The following is a 19,988-nucleotide window of genomic DNA, read 5'->3' on the forward strand; positions in this document are numbered from 1 at the left end:
TCATCTCTTCTCTCCTCTCTCCTCTCTCTCTCTCTCTCTCTCTCTCTCTCTCCTCTCTCTCTCTCTCTCTCTCTCTCCTCTTCTCTCTCCTCTCTCTCTTCTCTCTCTCTCTCCCCCTTCTCTCTCTCTCTCCTCTCTCTCTCATCTCTCTCTCTCTCTCTCTCTTCTCTCCTCTCTCTCTCCTCCCTCTATCTCTCTCTCTCTCTCTCTCTCTCTCTCTCTCTCTCTCTCTCTCTCTCTCTCTCTCTCTCTTTCTCTGTCTCTGGCTCTCTCTCACCTGTCTGCCGACTGCCCACAGCTAACAATCAGTCATGCAGAGCTAGCTATGTCGTCGGCGCCCGCCACCGCGTCCTCTCAGATCTCCGTGTTGATGTGGGAAGGTGGTGAGGGCAACAGAAGACGACAGGCACTACAACAGAGGCAGGGCTCGGTTGCAATCAAACCGAGCCGCGCGGCCAGTCGAGGCACCACGGAACGGGCGGCAAGGGAGCGGGAGCGATCGTGTGCGAGGGCATGCGCGCTGCACACATAAACACCGTCTAAGCGCAGGTTCTAGCACATCACAGCCGTTTTCATGAATGTCTAAGGGCGGAATGTTTTGCAACATTTCATTACTTATCGTGCAAGCATGTTTGTGGTTATGAGCCCTTTTAAGCTGCATTTGATGTAGACGCTGTTCTTTTACGTTGGAAATCTTCATTTAGACCTAGCAAGCCGTTTGCAGCAAATAGTCGCCTAAACTGCCCTGTACACGACATGTCCTGGTTCCCAGAATTTTCTTTTCTTTTCAAAAACATGCCGAAGCGTACTTTTCATGAAACTGATAATACTGCGGTGTTCTTCTTGTGATAAAGCAATGTTTGAAAATATCACTGTCCAGAAGACCAAAATACGTTCGTAAATGCCGCGCTCGCGCTCTCTTGCATGCACGCCACCTTTTCGGACGCACCGGGTGATAGACACGCAGTACCACCACCCGTTTGATAAAGCCTGGGAGAAAACAAACTGTCAAAAATCCAGCAAGATGGTTTGCCGCGAGAAGATGGAATCCATAGCCATCAGTTCACCGCCTTTGTCTGAGAAAAATGTCGCCATTCAAACAGACCGATGGGGAAACTACTGATGCTGAGGGTGCCTCCGGATGAGGAAGGCGTATTGAGCTGTTTTGGCTCGGCAAAATTTATGAAAACATGGGGATCCCAAGTCTAACTTTGTTTGCTTTAAATTTGCGGCTTCGAGCACTGAAAGGCTGTCAAGAAAAAACCATGTCACCACTTCTTGCCAGGGAACACGTTTAAGCGCATTTTACAGCACGTTTTTCTTACTCACCTTAAGACGCATTTTTAAATGAAAAGTGTAATATTTGGGTGTTCAGACTATGCATCTCTTATATGGGCACATTCGGTCAAGAACACTAGCACACCATAACACCAATATATAGACTGGGTTCATAATTTAACCACTTCGCTGCATATCTCTAGGAGATATCGAAGAACGTGCTACTGCATGTAGCAGACATGAGAGTTAGCGGCATCCACACTTCATTAACACCACGCGGCATATAAAACATAGGTCATTTTCTATTACACACATTCAAAAACAATGCCTGGGTGTGCTCGGAAACGATGGTCAACAAACGTTGAAGGCTGCAGGAAGGCCATGCTTGGAAAGGTTACACCCACCTCGTATTTGCATTCCACCTGGACGCAACAACGGCTTAACTGATACAAATTCTGTCGGATCCTATAATCAGGGACTCGGGCGGGGAGGCATCCAGGATTTATCCAGCAAACCTAATTAAACATTTCGCGTAACCCTGTAGCATTAGACAGTAAATCAATGACTGATAGCCGTTCTTACCCCCCCCCCCCGCCCTCCCCTACCGCCTCGCTTAACACGTGTTATTTTTTCCATTTCCCTTCGCCTGTTGACGGAGGGCGACATCTCGGGCGCGCTCGTGTCCCCGTGCCGCGAACCGATGCGCGTCCACTCACCCCTGGCAGGCGGGCGACGGTGACTTGGTACGGACGCAGCCGCAGGCCACCAGAGCGCGGGCCGGCTCGGCCCGGGCCGGCTCGGCCACCGTCGTCAGGAACACGCTCGAGAAGCCGGAGCCGCGCCGGTACGCTTCCGCTGTCCGCGACGAACAGTAGTCGTATATCATCTTGCTGATGGCCAGCCGCACCTGTCGACCCAGGCGGGATCAGCGCCGTCTCGACGCTTCGGGCCTGGCATGACGAGCAGTGGCGTGTGGCGACGGCTTAACACGAGCCTGGGTGAGTCGGCACGCATCACGCCGACCAGCCGCTCTCTGGTAAGACAGAATCTGCCGGTGGTGTCGTCACCGTTAATGGCGAACACTGCGGACGTCACGCCACGCTAAAACCGGGCAGAAGCGCACATTGTGAATGAAAATGATACGTGACGGAAAGAGCTCAAATCTCAATGGAATATCTCACGAATGGAGACGTCCTTCTACATCTAGAGAGACCAGTCCACATGGCCGGCTGCGCCCGATAACGCAGCCCTATGGCGCAGAACTCTGGCATCGCCACGGGGTATGCCCTTAGTCATGACCTTGGACATGGATATCGTCCCGAAGGAGGGAGGGGGGGGGGAGGGTCAGCATGACAGCTGGCACCGCCATCTTCAGTGCAGCAGACCGGCCGTGCGGCCGCTGCTGAGCCCCGCCTGAGCTGGTGGACAGCGGAGCGGCCAGCCGACGGTCCCGGCGGCGGAGCCCCGCCTGAGCCGGTGGACAGCAGAGAGGCCAGCCGACGGTCTCGGCGGCAGAGGTCGCCCCGACGGCCGAGGCCAGGTCCAGTCTCTCCAGGATTCGGTCGACATCGGTCGGCAGCTATATTTAGATGCTCGCCGGAGTTCGGCGTTTAGTCACGCCTGGGACGTTTTAAGCATTCATAAACCAATTACGCTACGCTCGGATCATCTGATTAAAGCCTACTCTGCCGGAACTGCCGACAGCTCGTTACCGCTCGAAAACCAACAACGCCTCCTAACTTTAGTCGGCCGGGAGTAGCGCAGCGTCCAAGGTGGTGGCGTGCGTGCAGCTAATGCACATATGCAGTATGGGACCGATGGAAGACGGAGGTGATGCTCTTTCTGTGTTCTCCAACTAATAGGGCAGCTGCAGTTAGTGGGGAGTGATGAGCCTGTCGTAGCTCGTCACCAAGCATAGAAACACCGGGTGGGTGCCACGGTGCGGCCACGCTGCGCACTTGTGATGAACGACTGGATCGGTGCGGCCAAGCTGCGCACTTGTGATGAGAGACTGGATCCGTGCGTTAGTCTACGCCAACGCCCTTCCAATGTTTAACATGCTAGAATCGTGTCGGAAGCAAATCAAGCAGGTTTTGAAGAACTGCGCTGGAATGCTACCACTGAACACGCATGCAAAATATATGATGGCTTAAATGCTAGTCTGCGCCATTTCGAGGTTAAAGGAATGCGACTAGACACAGACCAGTTCACGGGAGATCCATCTTTGTACGTTGTGGAGCGAAGTATTTCTAGCTACACAAGTGTTTGGGATCAAATGCACAATACCTCTAACGGTCACGCACGGCAACCTCTACTTGACGGCAGCTTGGGAGAGGTGTGTGTGTAGGGGGGGGGGGGGGGCATTACAGAGTTTCTCCGATGGACTTGCGAAATAAAATTACAGTGAATGCCTATCGATTCACAGGCTTGCCCAAAGTAGAAAATGCAAAATATTTAACAGACATAGCGATATCTTTATAAAAACAATACCGCCAAAAAATGATAATGCAAGTTTACTGCATGCCCCAAAAAATATCGAATGAAACGCGACGAATTATGAACTAGAGGGACGATGCCGGAAAAATAAAAGAGAGGTGCGGAGCTCAGTTAGGGCTTATCACTAGTGGAGAAAATGTCTTTTGTTTGCTGCCAAAGCCATTTCTTTCCATTTCCGCAACTTTGTCACCAAATAAACTGCAGAAGAGCTCATTCTTGTAATCGCTCACATCCTGTAAATCAATAGTTTTTGCACCCCTGGTCGCCTGCGCCAGACGTGGATTGCTGTACAGTGCTCCGTAAAGTCAATGACTACTCACCAGCTGATCGCTAAAGACACGTTTTTGACGTCAAAACACGCGCACTACGTGTCTCAGAAGCTACCGAAAGTTTGGGTGCGATTGCATGACACGCCGGAGAGATATCCTTCGAAAACCTTAGGGGAGGAAGCTTAACACATCACTGTTAGCATCATGGATGTTTTGCATCAAATGGTACTCTGTAGGAACGTAATGCCTTTGTCAATATCAACTTCTTCATATGTTAAGCCAGTGTGCAAATGTTTGACAAGTTTTTTAATGAAAGCACATGTATTGGGATAAATTACAACTAAACGCAACATGCCGCAGCCATTAAAAGTACAGGATGGCCCTGATAAAAGTTGATGCATGTTTTTACCCAACGCTGGCAAGTGCATTTGTCACATTTTTCGGCCACTCGAATTGCAAATGGCCGGAATCTGGGGAGAAACCAGGTTTGAGGCGTAGGTGAGGCCAAACTTGTTGAGCCAACCCGGTTGAGCCGTTAACCGCTTTTAGGAAGTAGTATCCCTGATAATGACCAACGGAGGGCGCGGGTGGCCAGGTGACACTGTTATGTTAGCAGGAGTCCTAAACTGCAGCAATATGCTCAATGCACATCAAACAGCATGCCAATGTACTCATAATTAAACAAGAGCACGCCTGTTAATATTCCGTGTCACCACAGGGTGTGGCCTCGTATATAGTAACATAAAAACCAAAAATGTTCAACTTTCAGGAAATGTTGTCCCTTAACACATTTCTAGTCTAGTATCATAATGTCTCTTACCGATCGTGAGATCTAGTTACGGCCAATCTACCCGTTTTTTTCTCGAGTGACACTACGTTAGTTTCGGAGCGGGGAGGTATCACATCGCGCTTCACCTCCTCACCCATTGGTTTGCGTTGTGAAGAACGGCGAATCACGGCGAGGGCTAACGAATGAGCCATGACCAAACATTATGTTTGGCATGTTCATAATGAAGTTGAGATTTTCACTTGTACAGGCTTAATAACATTACTCCGACAACAAAAAGAAAGGAGATGTCTGAAGGAAATATAGCAGACGTCATTTAATGAAAAAAGGGCGCTATTGCATGCACGCATATAAAGCCTAAACACGCTACAGTCCCAAAAATCCGATAGAAGCCCCATGGTGTTCAAAGGTAAACTTATCTGGCTGCAAAGTATCCAAAAGATCCAACATCATCATTAGCGGGGGGAGCGGTAACTGGATGGGATGGGTAAAACAAGATAATAAGCTTTGCAAGAGGCATAGTTGGGACCAACTGCACATCAACAATTTAGCCACTTTCAGCAATAGTTTTGGCCCAAGATGGATGCTTGCCTCCTTGAGTGAATCCTGACGACATCCCTCGCAGATTGAGATTCACAACTATGTGACATTCATCACGGAAATGATCAATTCCACACTGAAATACAGCTATCTGCTAATCAATTGCCTCCGTAAATGCACATGTGTGTGCGTATGTTACTGTGCGGACGGTCTCGAAGCCAAGCAAGCATTATCGGGTTATCGTGGTTAAGACTTCTTTCAAAATAACTACATTCAGCTTAGGCTTTGTTCCGGAGCAACTGTTGAACTGGATGACCCTATTTAATCCATCAAACACTGAATGATGATTGAGGCTGATATGATATAATTATCATATAGAGACTTGCTATGTAACTAACCATACAAGGGCATATAGTTTTCTTATCAGTTGAGGGTTTGTGGCTTCCAACCAGGGATGCGGTTTCATAGTTGTAATGATCATTTTTCATTATTTTTCATCAGGCATAATTTTTTAGAGTTCAGCCCCCGGCAAACTAATTTTGACAAAGTATATGCCCCTGCTTTCGACTCTGAATCGAAAGTTGGTCAAATCTGGAGAGAAAACTGTTCCAACAGCACTTCGGGGCAAACTCGGCCAGTGTGTTCTTCTTTATCCCCCTCCCTCCCTTATTTACCACTACCCATTTTTCCAAAACTGCATCCCTGTAGCCCTACATCTACTGATTATCAGGGCTCTAAAAAATCCGAAAACACCATCACTTTTGGTTGGATGGCGTCACTGCACAACCAACTGGAAGCGTTGGCAACCTCCACTGTCTTCGCATATCACCGCCATTATCCCTCGCACTTCCTATCACCGTCTCACTTAACTTAACTTAGTATAAAACCTATGCAATTTTGGTATTAGCAAATACACAATGCATTTTTCAGCATGGTTATTACCTTCATTTAGCACTATTTACAGTATAATGACAACACCAAGCGTTCTATCTCACGCCTGTCACTGGCCAATTTGCTAAATCTGAGGTGCGGCGGCCAGTGTACGAGACCCAGGCAGAAGATACTCGCCCCTTATTCCAAAGCCGCTGTTTCTCTCGGCGGCAAGAGGCCTCAGATGAATCCTTGACATGTGTCGCCCCAAGATCCTCCGTTGACCTCTGAAGCTACAGTTCCCGTATCAACACAAAGCAAGCCTCCTAGCTTGGAGGGGTTTTTAACGCTTTTACCGGTGATGCCCTCTAAAGTATATGATCCTTAGAAGAGGCAGACATCCCCTTAAAATAACTGACGATCATCTAGGTATTTCCAGCCGGTGAGCTTATCACAACATAAACACAACCAACCGCCCCGCACCGTTCCCAATTTCATGTCGTGTGGCGAGCGTTCGACGTCATCGGTCGCAGCTGGCGCGATAGTCTCAAACGTCATCGGTCGCAGCTGGCGCGATAGTCTCAAACGTCATCGGTCGCAGCTGGGGAGACAGTCTCAAACGTCATCGGTCGCAGCTGGCGCGATAGTCTCAAACGTCATCGGCCGTAACTGGCGCGATAGTCTCAAACGTCATCAATCGCAGCTGGCGCGATAGTCTCAAACGCCCCGTAACGAACTGATCTTATTCGTTTACCTCTGATCTGTGAGTTCAGTACTCACGTGGCATATCTGTAGTGTATTTCTGTCATCTCCTTAAAACTATCCTGATTAAAGCTTTTAGGTTTGGCAACATCTCTACACAAGCTCACGTTGCAAGCGTTAACGCGTACAGACTAATGCCAAGCTTTTCGTTTGACTGGGTTGGTTTGTCGTAATTTATTTCCATTTTCTCAATTCTAACACCAAAAAGCTCGCAAAAGTGTTCAATTTTGTAACTGACCATACCATGCAAGCCGATAGCCTTGTTCACCCCTGTTCACCATGTTTATTTTATTTCAGATCCAGAGGCCATCTATGTTGCTAGAAGAAAAATGCGCGGCCCTTCGGCTGCACACATGGACGATGATCCACATAGCAGTACTGGTACGGGCATTCACATACGCTGCGAGCGGTCGTTCCTCGCCACGCAGAGCCTGCGGCCGTTAAATCGCTAACATACTGACTTCAACTTTGCTCTACAATCGGTGGTCTGGCCAATCTATTTCAGCACGTACGAGCCCTTCCAGTTACCGTAAACGTTGCTGACGTAAGCGTTACACTAGAGTCGTTGCGCTGCGTACGACTAGATCAGACATTCTAGTAGCGAATTGGTTCGCAACGATAGCTACACCTACGTTGCTTAAAGGGCGTCGTAAACACAATGCTAATAACAGTGCTGACGCTGGTTCACTGGCTCTCGGGAATGACACTCATATCAATATACGTGTCAACAGTTTCTTCCCTGGGACTGAAAGACCACCAAACTACCACATCTTTACACCGTGAAGGTCGAACCCATTCACAGCATGCGACGAAGCGCGTCATGATATGCCGAACACTTGTGACGAACTTATTTACGATCACGGTCAATTCAGTTCCGCGAGACACGGTTTCGTGCCGAGGTGCTTCCCGTGCTCCGCTGAATATCAGCAACATATTGGCCCACGACTTGACCCCAGAATCAGTCTGAATAGGAAAATACAGCTTCCCGGAGTGCAACCAGGCGCTTGGCAAGGGAAAAGGGTGGGATGAGAGCACGCAGCTTGATGAAGGTCCCCGCAAAAACTACCAGATCTGGCCCAGCAAATTCCGAGGGCATCCAAGTCTCTCCGTCTGCAGTGTTTCAGCTCCCGTTTATTAATGCTAGCCACATTAATGCTAACTAGTCTGGTTGAGCTGAAGGTCATCCGTGGGATACATACCATACCTATCCCTCCCTGGCGTAGGAGACCCTCTGACCAATCCCGAGAGGTCCCTCGTGCCGCTCGGGACCGGAGCAGCGACAGCGGGATTGGCAGTAATCTCCGATTTAGCTAAATCTAGCCGTAGATAGGGCATTAGCCTCCGGCCAGGCAAGGCATATCTGGGGTAAATGGTCTCATAATGACCTTAATGACATGGCTGTGATACCATGAAAACTGTCCCACGGATGGACATCAGAATCGGCCTAGAAAGGAGCAGCAGCTCTATATCTTGAAGCGACGGCAGCGCTCGGCAATAGCTCTCGAATTAGCCCAATCCGGCCTTGGACAGTGCATCAGTCTCTGACCAAGCAGCGGAATGTTCTGGCACCAAATCAACCCACGATTTGACCACGAGCCCGATCTAAAAGCGCGGCGCGGTGATCTCCAACGGGCGTCGCCGCGGCTGAGCGCCTCCAGCGCGGCCCTATGACACCCCGGACCGCCACGCGTGCCACCACCGGCTCCGAACGCGCCGTCCAACGAGCGGCCGGAGCCCCAAATTGGCCGCCCGACACCCCTTACGGGCGGCGGCGCGGGCGGTCTGGGCCGGTCACGGCCGCGCCGCGCGCGGACGACGATCGATCGGGACCGGACGGGATCGGCGGCGGCACTGCCGGCCGCATCACCCGCCGACCATGGCAGCGCACGCGCCCGGCATAGCGGCGGCCGCGCGGCACCGGACAAGGCTGGCGACATTGCCGGCGGCGACCGGCGGCGACCGCTCTCTGAGCACCGGCAGATGGCGCCAGCCGACACCTTTGAGTCAGCAGAACGGAGGCATAGTCGCAAGGCCACGTGCGGTCGCGTCGGCGGCGCTTCCGCGGCGCTCGACCCACCACCGTGTTGTATTTGGCGCCGGGAGTATTAGCTGCATTGCCGGACTGCCGGACCCTGTGGGATCGGTGGCAGCCGGCGGGCTCATCCGACGAGCAGGTGTGAATGGCCACCAGGCGTGCCATGGGCCGTCGCAGCCAGGCGTGCCATGGCCATTGAGGCCGGGTGTGCCACGGGTCATCACAGCCAGGCGTGCCAAAGGTCATTGTAGCCAAACATGTCAAGGGTCATCGCAGCAAGGCGTGCCATAGGCCGTGGCAGCAGGGTGTGCCATGGGCCATGCCAGCAAGGTGTGGCATGGGTCAATGGCAGCTAGGCGTGCTATGACCATCCCGGCGTGGGCTTTGCGTTAAATACAGAGGCAGATTGATCTAGCTTCCGGACGCGCCACGTGCACACTGCAACATCTGGGCGCTACGCAGGTAAGCAGATTTAATCATTGTATAGCGACTGTTGATGTGCTTCCAGTTGCACAGCCACCAAGAGCTGACGCAGAGGTGAGGCTGAACTAACCATCCAACGTCCCTGGTGTTGAATTAAAAAACCCATACGTTGCACAGCCCACGTATAGAATGTTACCTTACAGCTGCAAGTTAAGTTACGGGAGTTACGGAGCGATCACAAGCGAAGTTGGCAGCTGTTTTATCATTGTAAGCCACGTAGATCAATAAGGGACTTGGACTGGCGCACACCATAGGGGCAGATTTTCTTTTTTCATTTCCATTCCATCTGTACATTCCCACTCACGTCTCTCCCTTGGATGGCGGGTTAAGGGTGCGCACGGAAAGGTCCGGACAAGGTAATGCTGCATAAGTATGATAATATGGCCTCAAGGCATTTGAATCGAGTCGGTTAATCAATAATTATATTTACATCCGTTTCTGCAACGACTCAAAGATGTCTTCCTTTCTCCATGCGAAAACGTCACAGTATTTCGCGAGACCACCACACTTGGCACTTGGCCCCAGTGTATACATGTATAGTATATACCCCCAGTGTATACCCGCATTGTCACTAGTTATGGGCTCCTCCTAACAATGAGAGCACCTCTTGGCCCCGCGCCGCGGTGCAGGGACGTGCAGTCGTGCTCGTAAAGCTCGCGCATGCCTCGTCCCGCGTCCTGTTCAAAACAGCCACCAACGTCGACCAGGTGTCACCAGAGCGACGCTGGCCAAGACCTTCGGTACATCGGGGGCGGAACCACGCCTGCCACATGGCCTCATTCCCTCTGCGAAATCTTCCACCGCCACGACAGAGCTAGAATATAGGATGTTTATGAGGCGGTCGATTAGTGGAGGTGTCATGCTGATTGGTCTCATAGGCTGGAAGGATGGAATGTCTGCAAACCTATTTTTACGTTTTTTCTGTACTTTTGGTGACCTTCAATCTGACACAAAGTCACTATGTTTGGAGAGCACACATTATCGACTGAACAACATCGAATGGGGAAGGTTTCATGTCGATCGGTGCTATAGACTTGGAACATTGGGCTATCAACAGGTTGGATCGGCGTTTGGTCTCTCCCTCCTGGAACCGCCTGCCGCCCGACGCTGTAGCTTCCAGGAACCGTGCTGTCTTTATGCCTGGACTTACAACGCGGAGGGCTGTGCTTTTGTGGGCTGTCGGTGTTTGGTGTTTTTGATGTTTTTATCATTGTCGCATTCCCATTTAAATCACACAACATGAAGCCCATTAACTCGAATCAAACATTAAGCCATAGCGATTTAACGACTAGTAATTAATGCATGATTATGATGATCTTGGTGGTGGCAGCCACAACGGACTTCCGCCATGGAAAGCTGCCAACAGACGGTATGAGTGGGTACCTCGTCGTTGACATATGACAATAGAATCAGCCAAAATTGCGCGGGGATGGTCTACGAACAGTCGCTCGTCCTCGCGCTGGTCTACGAACAGTCGCTCGTCCTCGCGCTGGTCTACGAACAGTCGCTCGTCCTCGCGCTGGTCTACGAACAGTCGCTCGGCCTCGCGCTGGTCTGAGAACCCAGCAGGAATGTGCACTTAATATCCAGTACGTCTACATGTGCACTTTGTGTGCTATAAAATTATACCTGCGCAGGCACGTTCCAAAACTTTTGCCGTGCAGAAATGCCATGTTTTCTCCCGAATCATGTAAATTTGCAAGAAGTTCCCGCACAATCACATAGCATCCAGTGTTAACTCGTTGTCTCGGGGAGGAGGAGGAACAAGGCTGTCTTGGCCCTTCTTTTGGCTACGTCCCAGAACCTGCATGTATGCATGCTAAATTAGTCCATGGTTTTAATGTTAGGGAGTGATGGCCATATTTTATAATTTTATCGTCTGGCTATAAGCATACAAAACATATGTTTAGACTTATGGCGGAGGTGTGGTTTCCAGTACAGTTTTGAGAGAAAGGCGGGTGAAATATTTGGGGCAGTCAGCTCTTTAATGAATTTTGGGGCCGGTTTGGCAGCCTTTTCAAGCCCCTCCTACACACACACACACAAATTTTAGAAACTTCCATAGATGGGGCTCAGCAGCTGAATGGATCGTAAAGCCCCAATGACGACGAAGTCCTGCGTACGTCCCTGTAAACCCATGTCGTCGGGGGTACGGAGTAGGGAATAGTTGCCCTATCGGATGCCGTCATCATATGGACCGTCACCCGCGGCGCCCTGGCGCAGCCCGTCAAGCCAGCGTACCGGTAACCGTTCCTGAGCATTCAGCTCACAGCGCCAGGGGTATCAAAGGCGCTGAAAATGCCCCGAGGCGTGAGCAAGCAGATCCAGTTTCTGTGTATCGTCGCGCATGACAAGTAGGGTGCAGGCGGGGCGGGATCCAGTAACCTGGCGGCAGCCCTCTCCAGCCATCAGCTGCAGTCGCGGTGATGTCCGCTGATGAAAGCTGAATGGGATTTGTACGAGTGTGGGAGTGCCCGCTGCGCCTGGCCGCTTGAAATATATACCCATGTACTGAAAACGCACACATCGACCTCTAAAGATTCTACAAGAATGTCGCTTGAGCGCGGTAAATGGTTTCAAAGCGGTCTCTGGATCAGCTCGGAGCATTCATACGACTTTCGGAGAACCTAAAAAAGCATCTCTAACACCATATCAGGTTCTCTTCCTGCCGTGGAAAAGACGTCACTCAAGGTATCGGAGAGGGCTTTGACAATGCTTGAGGTTCTCACACGCACTGGAAAATATTTATAAAAATAGTACCCATAGTTTTAAAACATGTGGCTCTTTGTTAGACATATTCATAAGGATCTGATGGACGATCGTTCTTGGACAATGTTCTCACATGTGTAAATGTGTGTTTCAAGATGTAAAATATGCAATTTTGAGTGTAAAGCGCTGGTGAGGCTCGGCTCGCGTATAACGGATGAGGCGCGATGGTCTCGGCGCCTCCCACGCGGCGTCACCGGCTCTCCCTGTAAATACATCACACCCGGAGTCCCAGGGCCAGGTCTGGGAGCTGACCACGGGACAGCTCACTTGCTTGTTTCCTTGCAACATCGCCATCAGTATTCTCCAAAACGGTAAGGGGCGATAAGCTCTTCGTCTACCTTCTTTTGGACGCCTAGAATCTTAACTTTAAAAAACTTTATCTTCCCATTTTAAACATTGTAATGCCGATGCTTACAGGAGCAGAGACGGCAGCAGTCGTCATTTACCTCTCCATTGAGAAAGCAGTATAGCAGCGAGACGAAAAAGCCTTGGAAGGACGCGAGGAAGTGCGTCAGGTAGGACCACACGGCGAACTCCTCCACAGAGCGGTCCAGAGGTGCGTCCACCATGTTGATGATGTTGTTGATGCCGAGCAGCGGCAGCAACACTATTGCAGCCTTCACCGCCTTCCTGAAACAGGTTCATCGACCGGGGTCAGACCGGGCAACTGAGCACATGGGGCGGCACCGCCCCGGCCCACCGCAAACGGATCGTCCGCCCGCCATTGCTAGTAGGCTGGCTGACCTTCTACTCATGAAAGCGGGGGTGGTGTTCTGGGTCGGCCTGGTTTTGAGACAGGTGTTTGGTCGGTGTTGCTGGTGTCTTGTCGCAGCTGAAGCCTGCTGCAGTGCTCGTTCGATAGGCCTCTGCAGCTGCCAGTGCAAACACGATGCATAACAAAACTTGAATGCAACATTAATTGTCCAAAACGCATGTTGTATGCACTGAGAACTTGCCAAATATAGAACACGAAGAAAAGACAACTTTTCGTGAACAACATCTGTACAACAGAAAACGAACACGCCAGTACTCAGATCTGGCGTAACATCACACTTGCCATGATATATTAGGCGCAGATAATCAATGTCGCTGGCCAACCCTTAAAACTTAACAAGTCGCTAACTAACTAACATGAATGGACACCAAGAACGCCTGGCTGAACCGACCCGGATGTGAGGGAGGCAGCGGAGGCGTATCAAACAGTCAACGCTCAGCCCGACGCCACACAACAGTGAGGTAGGCGCCCCTAAAATTATGCTGTGATACCGGTCCGCTGTGCTGTATTCAGGCCATCTTTCAAAATACGATAGAATACATTAACTGAACTGAGCTGAATCGGCACGCCCGTCACGGATGGCACGCGAGACGCGGGCCGATACCGGTTCATTCTTCAGGCGGGTTGGCTTGTCACATCGGCGCGGACAATCACTCACACGCCGTAACACACCGCTGAAAGCCCCGAATCGATGGGGTTGTGTGGCTCCGGGCCGATATCGGCTCATTCTTCAGGCGGGTTGGCTCGTCACATCGGCGCGGACAATCACTCACACACGCCGTTACACACCGCTGAAAGCCCCGATTCGATGGGGTTGTGTGGCTCCGGGCCGATACCGGCTCATTCTTTAGGCGGGTTGGCTCGTCACATCGGCGCGGACAATCACTCACACACGCCGTTACACACCGCTGAAAGCCCCGATTCGATGGGGTTGTGTGGCTCCGGGCCGATATCGGCTCATTCTTCAGGCGGGTTGGCTCGTCACATCGGCGCGGACAATCACTCACACACGCCGTAACACACCGCTGAAAGCCCCGAATCGATGGGGTTGTGTGGCTCCGGGCCGATATCGGCTCATTCTTCAGGCGGGTTGGCTCGTCACATCGGCGTGGACAATCACTCACACACGCCGTAACACACCGCTGAAAGCCCCGAATCGATGGGCTTGCGTGGCTCCGGGCCTTTGCAAACAGGCCATCCAATCGCGGCGCTATCACTCGGCTACAGTGGCCTAGTTAATCGGACACGCTTGCACAGAGAGATAGCCCACACTGTGACGTCTGAAACGAACCGAGGGTAAGTTCCGCTGCATGCCAGCGGCCAGCGCGGGTTTGTTCGGTGGAATGCCCCGTTACAGCCGTGTGGCGCAGCGATCACGCGTCATGTAAAACGTAAACACTGAGATCAGCAGATCCAACGTGTATCATGCATGGTATCAAACTGTGTATTGCTGACACGATCCTCGGAACTTTCGGCAAATCAGAGTATCAATTTTATGATACGGTACGGACTTGCATAACCGTGTATCGCTGACGCGATCCTCGGAACTTTCGGCAAATTAGAGTATCAATTTTGTGATACGGTACGGACCCGCATAACCTTTTTTATCTCAATGCGCAAGACGACAACGCATCAACGTCAGACGACAGATAAAATTTCAGTGTTCTCGATGCAGTCCAGCAGCTTGTCGCATAGTAACCGGTTTCAAATAACTGGCACGATCCAGTTAGACCAGCAAAGATATTCTAGCAATGCGAATTAAAGCACCCGATCGCATAAATCTTTACTTAGTTCTGCGGGCAGTTAGTCGAAAGCGAGGTTATATTCTGGCACAAGCAGTCGTATATTTCGGAGATCCGCAAACCCAATATTACAGCCGTCGCCTACTGATTTTTCTTGGAGCTTTGCGACTTCGCAGGGATTCCTGGCGCTGCCCTTCAACTGCGAGCTGTGCCATCGACGACTGCGCGACAGGACTCAAATAATGTATCAGGCCACTCGCCAAGTTCTGAAGCGGAACTCCGCGGCAAATCCTGCGAGATCTACTCGGCCGAGCGCCATGAAGTTTGGTCACAAGCGGCGAGCACTGAAAGCCCTGGCTCCAGTCGAGTGGGCGCCGCCAGCAGGCAGGGGCCACATGTGTAACTCCTGCTTGCACTGTACTTGCCTTGGACTCAGGAGCGGCGGACGTGGAGCGGGGCAGCAGGCAGAAGGGCAGCTTCATCGTTGGCAAACGTTAAATTGACCCCATTATCACAAATACCATAGATAGAAACGAGCTAGAGGTGTATTTGACCTTAGCCCTCAGGTTATCCGGAGCCCTGTCCCCGCTGCCGGTATGGAGCAGGCGGCCCCCCGTGAATGAATGCGACGAGTGCCGCGTAACGCTCCCCCGCCCGTCAGCGCCGCTGCTCTGGTCCCGATGCAGGCGAACCAGCTGGCAATGGAGTCGACAGCACATGGACGTGCCGCCTGCCAGCTCGGTGGACGGCGTGTGGGGAGCGGCGGCCTCCGCGTGGTGCTGCACCACGGGCGCTCACGTCCGATCAGGGCTGCCACACACAGCTGTCTCGACACAATAGAGTGCACTGCAGAGACAATGAGCGCGCAAGCGGCATCCACATGCCTTTTCCAGTGGAAGTTCAATAGCCATTGCGTCATGAGCTGTGCCACTGACACGGCGGCGCCCATCTCGACCACCACCGGAGGCATCTCCGCCGCACTCGAATCGACGGCCTTTCCGTGGCGCGGTATCCCGTCATCCTTCGGCGCTTTCAGAGCGCGTCCTTGACCTCCTCTCCCATCTTTTCGCCACCGGGCCCACTGGCTTAGAGTTGGCATTCAACCCGCGTTACGTGCTCCGCCATCCCGACAAAGAAAACAGTCATGATAAAAATAAAACAGAGCTCAGTTAAACCTCGCGCCACCGAGGCAGGCGGTCCCGAGACGGTGGGATCGGCGGGAGCCGTGATATATACGGAGGAGGAGCGCGAGCCGCCGTACGGGCCGCTCAACCGGGTGTGCTTCCCGGTGACTGAGCTCAAGGTCCCACATGCCGCCGACCTGATGAAATATGCAGCGGCAGTGCTCAGTGGTCTCAGGCTTTCCAGCACGCTAGGTGGCAGCGACTAACAATGTTTATTAACACGCCCGTTGGGCGAGGTAGGACGGGCCTACACGTTGAAACCAGCCGGTAAGGAAAAAAGCATTTGTGTCCTGACAGATGGTGTTAGCGTTCAAGCCGTCGTGGTTCAATACGAATTGGTAATATTTTTGCCTCTTATGGCGTATTAAGCACTTGGTAGCCAGCTCCTGAAAGCAATAGTACAATCTTACGTCGAGTATTAATGTGTACATTCGATTTTAAACTACGCATGAAGCCAGTTTCTCAAAGCCGTTTAATGACCTTTGCCAAATTTGGCCGTGGCGTAGATTTATGCGTCTCGTTGCCATGGCAACGAACACCAAACTAGAGATAATACTGGATAATATTTAGCCTTAAAACGTGCGTCTTATGTTTTAAACCCATTTTGAGTGCGTGTTGCTTTAACCTGACATGGCATCAATCAAGATAAAATGATAAATAGGTTTTCACTTGTCTGGCTTGAAATCAAAACATCCACAATAGCTTAAGATTTGGGAGACAATTACCTTCAGCCACAATTATGACGCTTCGATTGAAAAATAATGCTTACAAGGATATGTTATCCTAGGGATAGACGCCACAGTGCATTAGTTAATGTGTCTGGGTAAGAAGTTCCATTCCTCGCGGTGCCCACTCTTTCTGCCAGGGTGGGAGGCGGGCGGCGCCACATACCCTCAACAGCTGAGTGCATCATAAAGCCTCAATGACGACCATAAACAAAGGGAAGGGTACGGTCGAGATTGTTCGAGAACAACGCCAGAGTGGAGAGTGGATACAGAGAGTGGAGACAGCACGCCGTCGGAAAGGACTTTGTGTAATACCATAGCCCACCGACTCGCCAATGGTGGTGTGCAAATAGGGCTATGCACCAACATTTAGTCGACCGCTGCGCGTTTTGGCCATCGACGCGCTATGTTTGTAAGCCTGTTTACTGCGCAATAAACAGAACAACACGTATTGTATATTTCAGTTGTAGACCTGTATTGTATTGTAGATTTGTATTGTATATCAGAACAACACGTATTGTGTGACCTAGTGCAAATTCGTGCAGAACTGGGGGCTGAATCGGGAACTTATGTTGTCCCTAGCTGATACGCTTGGTGAAGCCAGCTATCCTTCATTCATCAGCCTTCTCATTGCTCACTTTCATCTTAAAATCCTCCACCTATCGAGAGGCTTAATTTTGCACAGCCATTGTGGAGAAGACGACGCAACAAGTAAGTGCATGATGCCTGTGCTTACTGAGCATATGTCGGGTTGGGAATTCAAGGTAGGATGGTCAAACCTCAGTTTTCAGAGCTTACGAGAGCATGTGAAATATACGCAGGTTGTTATTGAGCACTGATAAATAAGACATTCACTGATTCCATCATAAGCATCCTGATGTACTGGTTATTAGTAACAGGCTTCTTCTATATGACTGATCAATGGAAACAGGTATCTATTATGTCGTTTTGTGTGGGCTAGCTACTGCCTTGTGGTGTAAATATTGCGCCAGCTGCATGAAGCTGTGTTATCAGAATGAAGTTAAGCTTAGAGTAAAATCCTTGCATTATGCTTAACTACTTTATGACCACTTATTGCACACCATTCTGTTGTTAGCCTGAGTATACACAACAGGCAATGACACTGCCCATACCTCACTTTGAAAAAATATGGTATGCAGCTTGTATGAACATGAATTTATCATACCTATGGTAAGTGCCGTGATAGCCACCAAAAATGATCTGAAGTGAGACGTATTTTGTTTTGTTTTGTTTTTGTTTCTGGTAAAGAAAGCCTGTTGACCAGACAGTTTTGCCTTGCATGCTGGTCTTGGCATGCCACACCCAAGGCTTTTTGCCTGAGTGACTGGAACAGTTACTATGTCTTGCTCATATTGAATGCTATGTCCTTTTATACCTTCCGCAGCTGTTGTATGTTGCTTATGCTTGCCACTTCAGCAATTTGTCTTTCAATACGTAACTACCTTAACGTCAGTACTGTAATCTACAACACAACTACTTGCGTTGATTGCATTGCCAAATTCCTCAAGGACTTGTCAAAATTAAGCTCTGTCGTATATAAATTATTTGCTTTGAGAAACTATGTAAGATTGTTTGCGTACATTCGTGTCGTAAACTTACATTTATTGTGTATCTTACGGGTGTCGTAAGATTATAGTTATAAATACTCCAAGGAATACACTGAGCTTGTGGTTTGCACCGAGCCCAGCAGCGCACGTCACATCACTGTGAATCGAACCATTTGTTAGCCATTACCGTTAACTTTGATTTACTCCGATCTCATTTGTACACATCATGGGCTATTGTAAAAATGTACTCACCAGCTACTTCAATTTACTCTAGATGGTCTCGGAGGGTCTGATAATCGATGTAAAGCGTGAAAGCCACGTCAGCTCCAATGATTTTTGGCACGGAAACAAATGGCACGACACCAAAGATTTACGACGCTAATATTCTGAGCTGTATGTGTGTAATACGATAACTATCCTGACACGGATATTGATGCTGGCGCCGTACACTGTCACCGGCGAGCCCTTAAAAATAAAAAAACTATTCTTTCTCATCAAACCTAGATAATAACTTTTTACTGGCGTGCCTTTCGAATCTCAAACCCAGTTAACATTGCTCGAGAATACCAAGGTCTTTAGGTGTTCGTTATAATTACGTGTGGTTGAAAAATGTCTGATTCTCTTTTGTCGTTGATTAGCCGACGAAAAGTTGTGTTGGAACTACGGCGCCATGTCCTCCAAAAGGACATCATTATTCGTTTGTACGAACATAGTAACAGGCAATCATGCTTGTAATATCTGGCGCTTGACTGTGCGAAATCGGTAGCAACCTTACTCGTTACACTCATACCACAATAATGCAGCCATAAAACGAGCACACTGCTACAAGTATCAATCGCTATATTGCCAACAGACGTCATACAGTTGCGCCGACTTTCTCGTAAAAATGGAGAGAGAGAAAATCGCCTGCACCCAGGTACAATACATTTCGTGTCAAAGAATGGGTGATGGGTTCAGTCTTTGTCACGTCAAAAGAGCATTGCAAATTGAAGGACAGTAAATGAGTTTGGCTCTCCATTTTGCTACAGGCTTATACACACTTCTAGGGCTGTAGATGGCCTCTGAGTTTCATGGGCGTCAGGTGGTAACGGCTGTCAGTTACAGTGCCAGACTACCATAGGTGATGTTTCAATGGCGTTACGCATCCAGATGCTGCCATGTTGGTTCCAAACAAATTGTATTTATGTGCACTGTACATGTTGCAATGGAACTTCATCTTGCTGATGAGTCTCTGTTTGTTCCACGAGCTGAAGACGGCTTAACAAAAGCCTCAAGCTATCTCAGGTCGCGTCAAAAAGGCGTCATATGATCAAACGCTGAAAGTAGTCATCACTTTAGAGTCCGTTTTGTCATGCAGGCGTTTGGAGCTTTATAAAATGCTTGCCAGCAACTGACCAAACAACATGCATTTTACTTTGCCTGTATGCGGAATCTATATATCTAATCTGGTTACATAGCATGCAAACAGAGATACACGCATCTCATAGCACATGTTGCGAGGCAAGTAATGCACTTAATAAGAACCGTACGTACGTACGCACGCAGGCACGCACGCACGCACGCAAACACACACACCACACACACACACACACACACACACACACACACACACACACACACACACACACACACACACACACACACACACACACACACACACACACCACACACACACACACACACACACACACACACACACACACAC

The 19,988-nt window shown here is 50.1% G+C and overlaps 1 protein-coding gene across 3 annotated transcripts in view; it reads right to left on the reverse strand.

The window, feature by feature from the left end:
* The window catches only part of LOC119098830 (PDF receptor), a 115,816-nt gene that overhangs the window by 2,693 nt on the left and 93,135 nt on the right, over positions 1 to 19,988 (reverse strand). For 2 of the 3 annotated variants that reach the window (XR_005094292.1, XR_005094291.1), the window contains exons 11-13: positions 12,736 to 12,919; positions 1,995 to 2,185; positions 278 to 409 (exon numbers count right to left, since the gene is read on the reverse strand). Coding sequence is in view for 1 of the 3 variants with exons in the window: in XM_037221879.1 (XP_037077774.1) it covers positions 1,995 to 2,185; positions 12,736 to 12,919 (375 nt within the window). In the remaining 2 variants the exon portion in view is untranslated. The remainder of the gene's footprint in view (positions 1 to 277; positions 410 to 1,994; positions 2,186 to 12,735; positions 12,920 to 19,988) is intronic. The other variant, XM_037221879.1, reaches the window with a different exon arrangement.

Source organism: Pollicipes pollicipes, unplaced genomic scaffold (genome assembly GCF_011947565.3).
Source record: "Pollicipes pollicipes isolate AB1234 unplaced genomic scaffold, Ppol_2.1 Scaffold_4740;HRSCAF=5597_pilon_pilon_pilon, whole genome shotgun sequence".
Taxonomy (NCBI): Eukaryota; Metazoa; Arthropoda; class Thecostraca; order Pollicipedomorpha; family Pollicipedidae; genus Pollicipes; species Pollicipes pollicipes.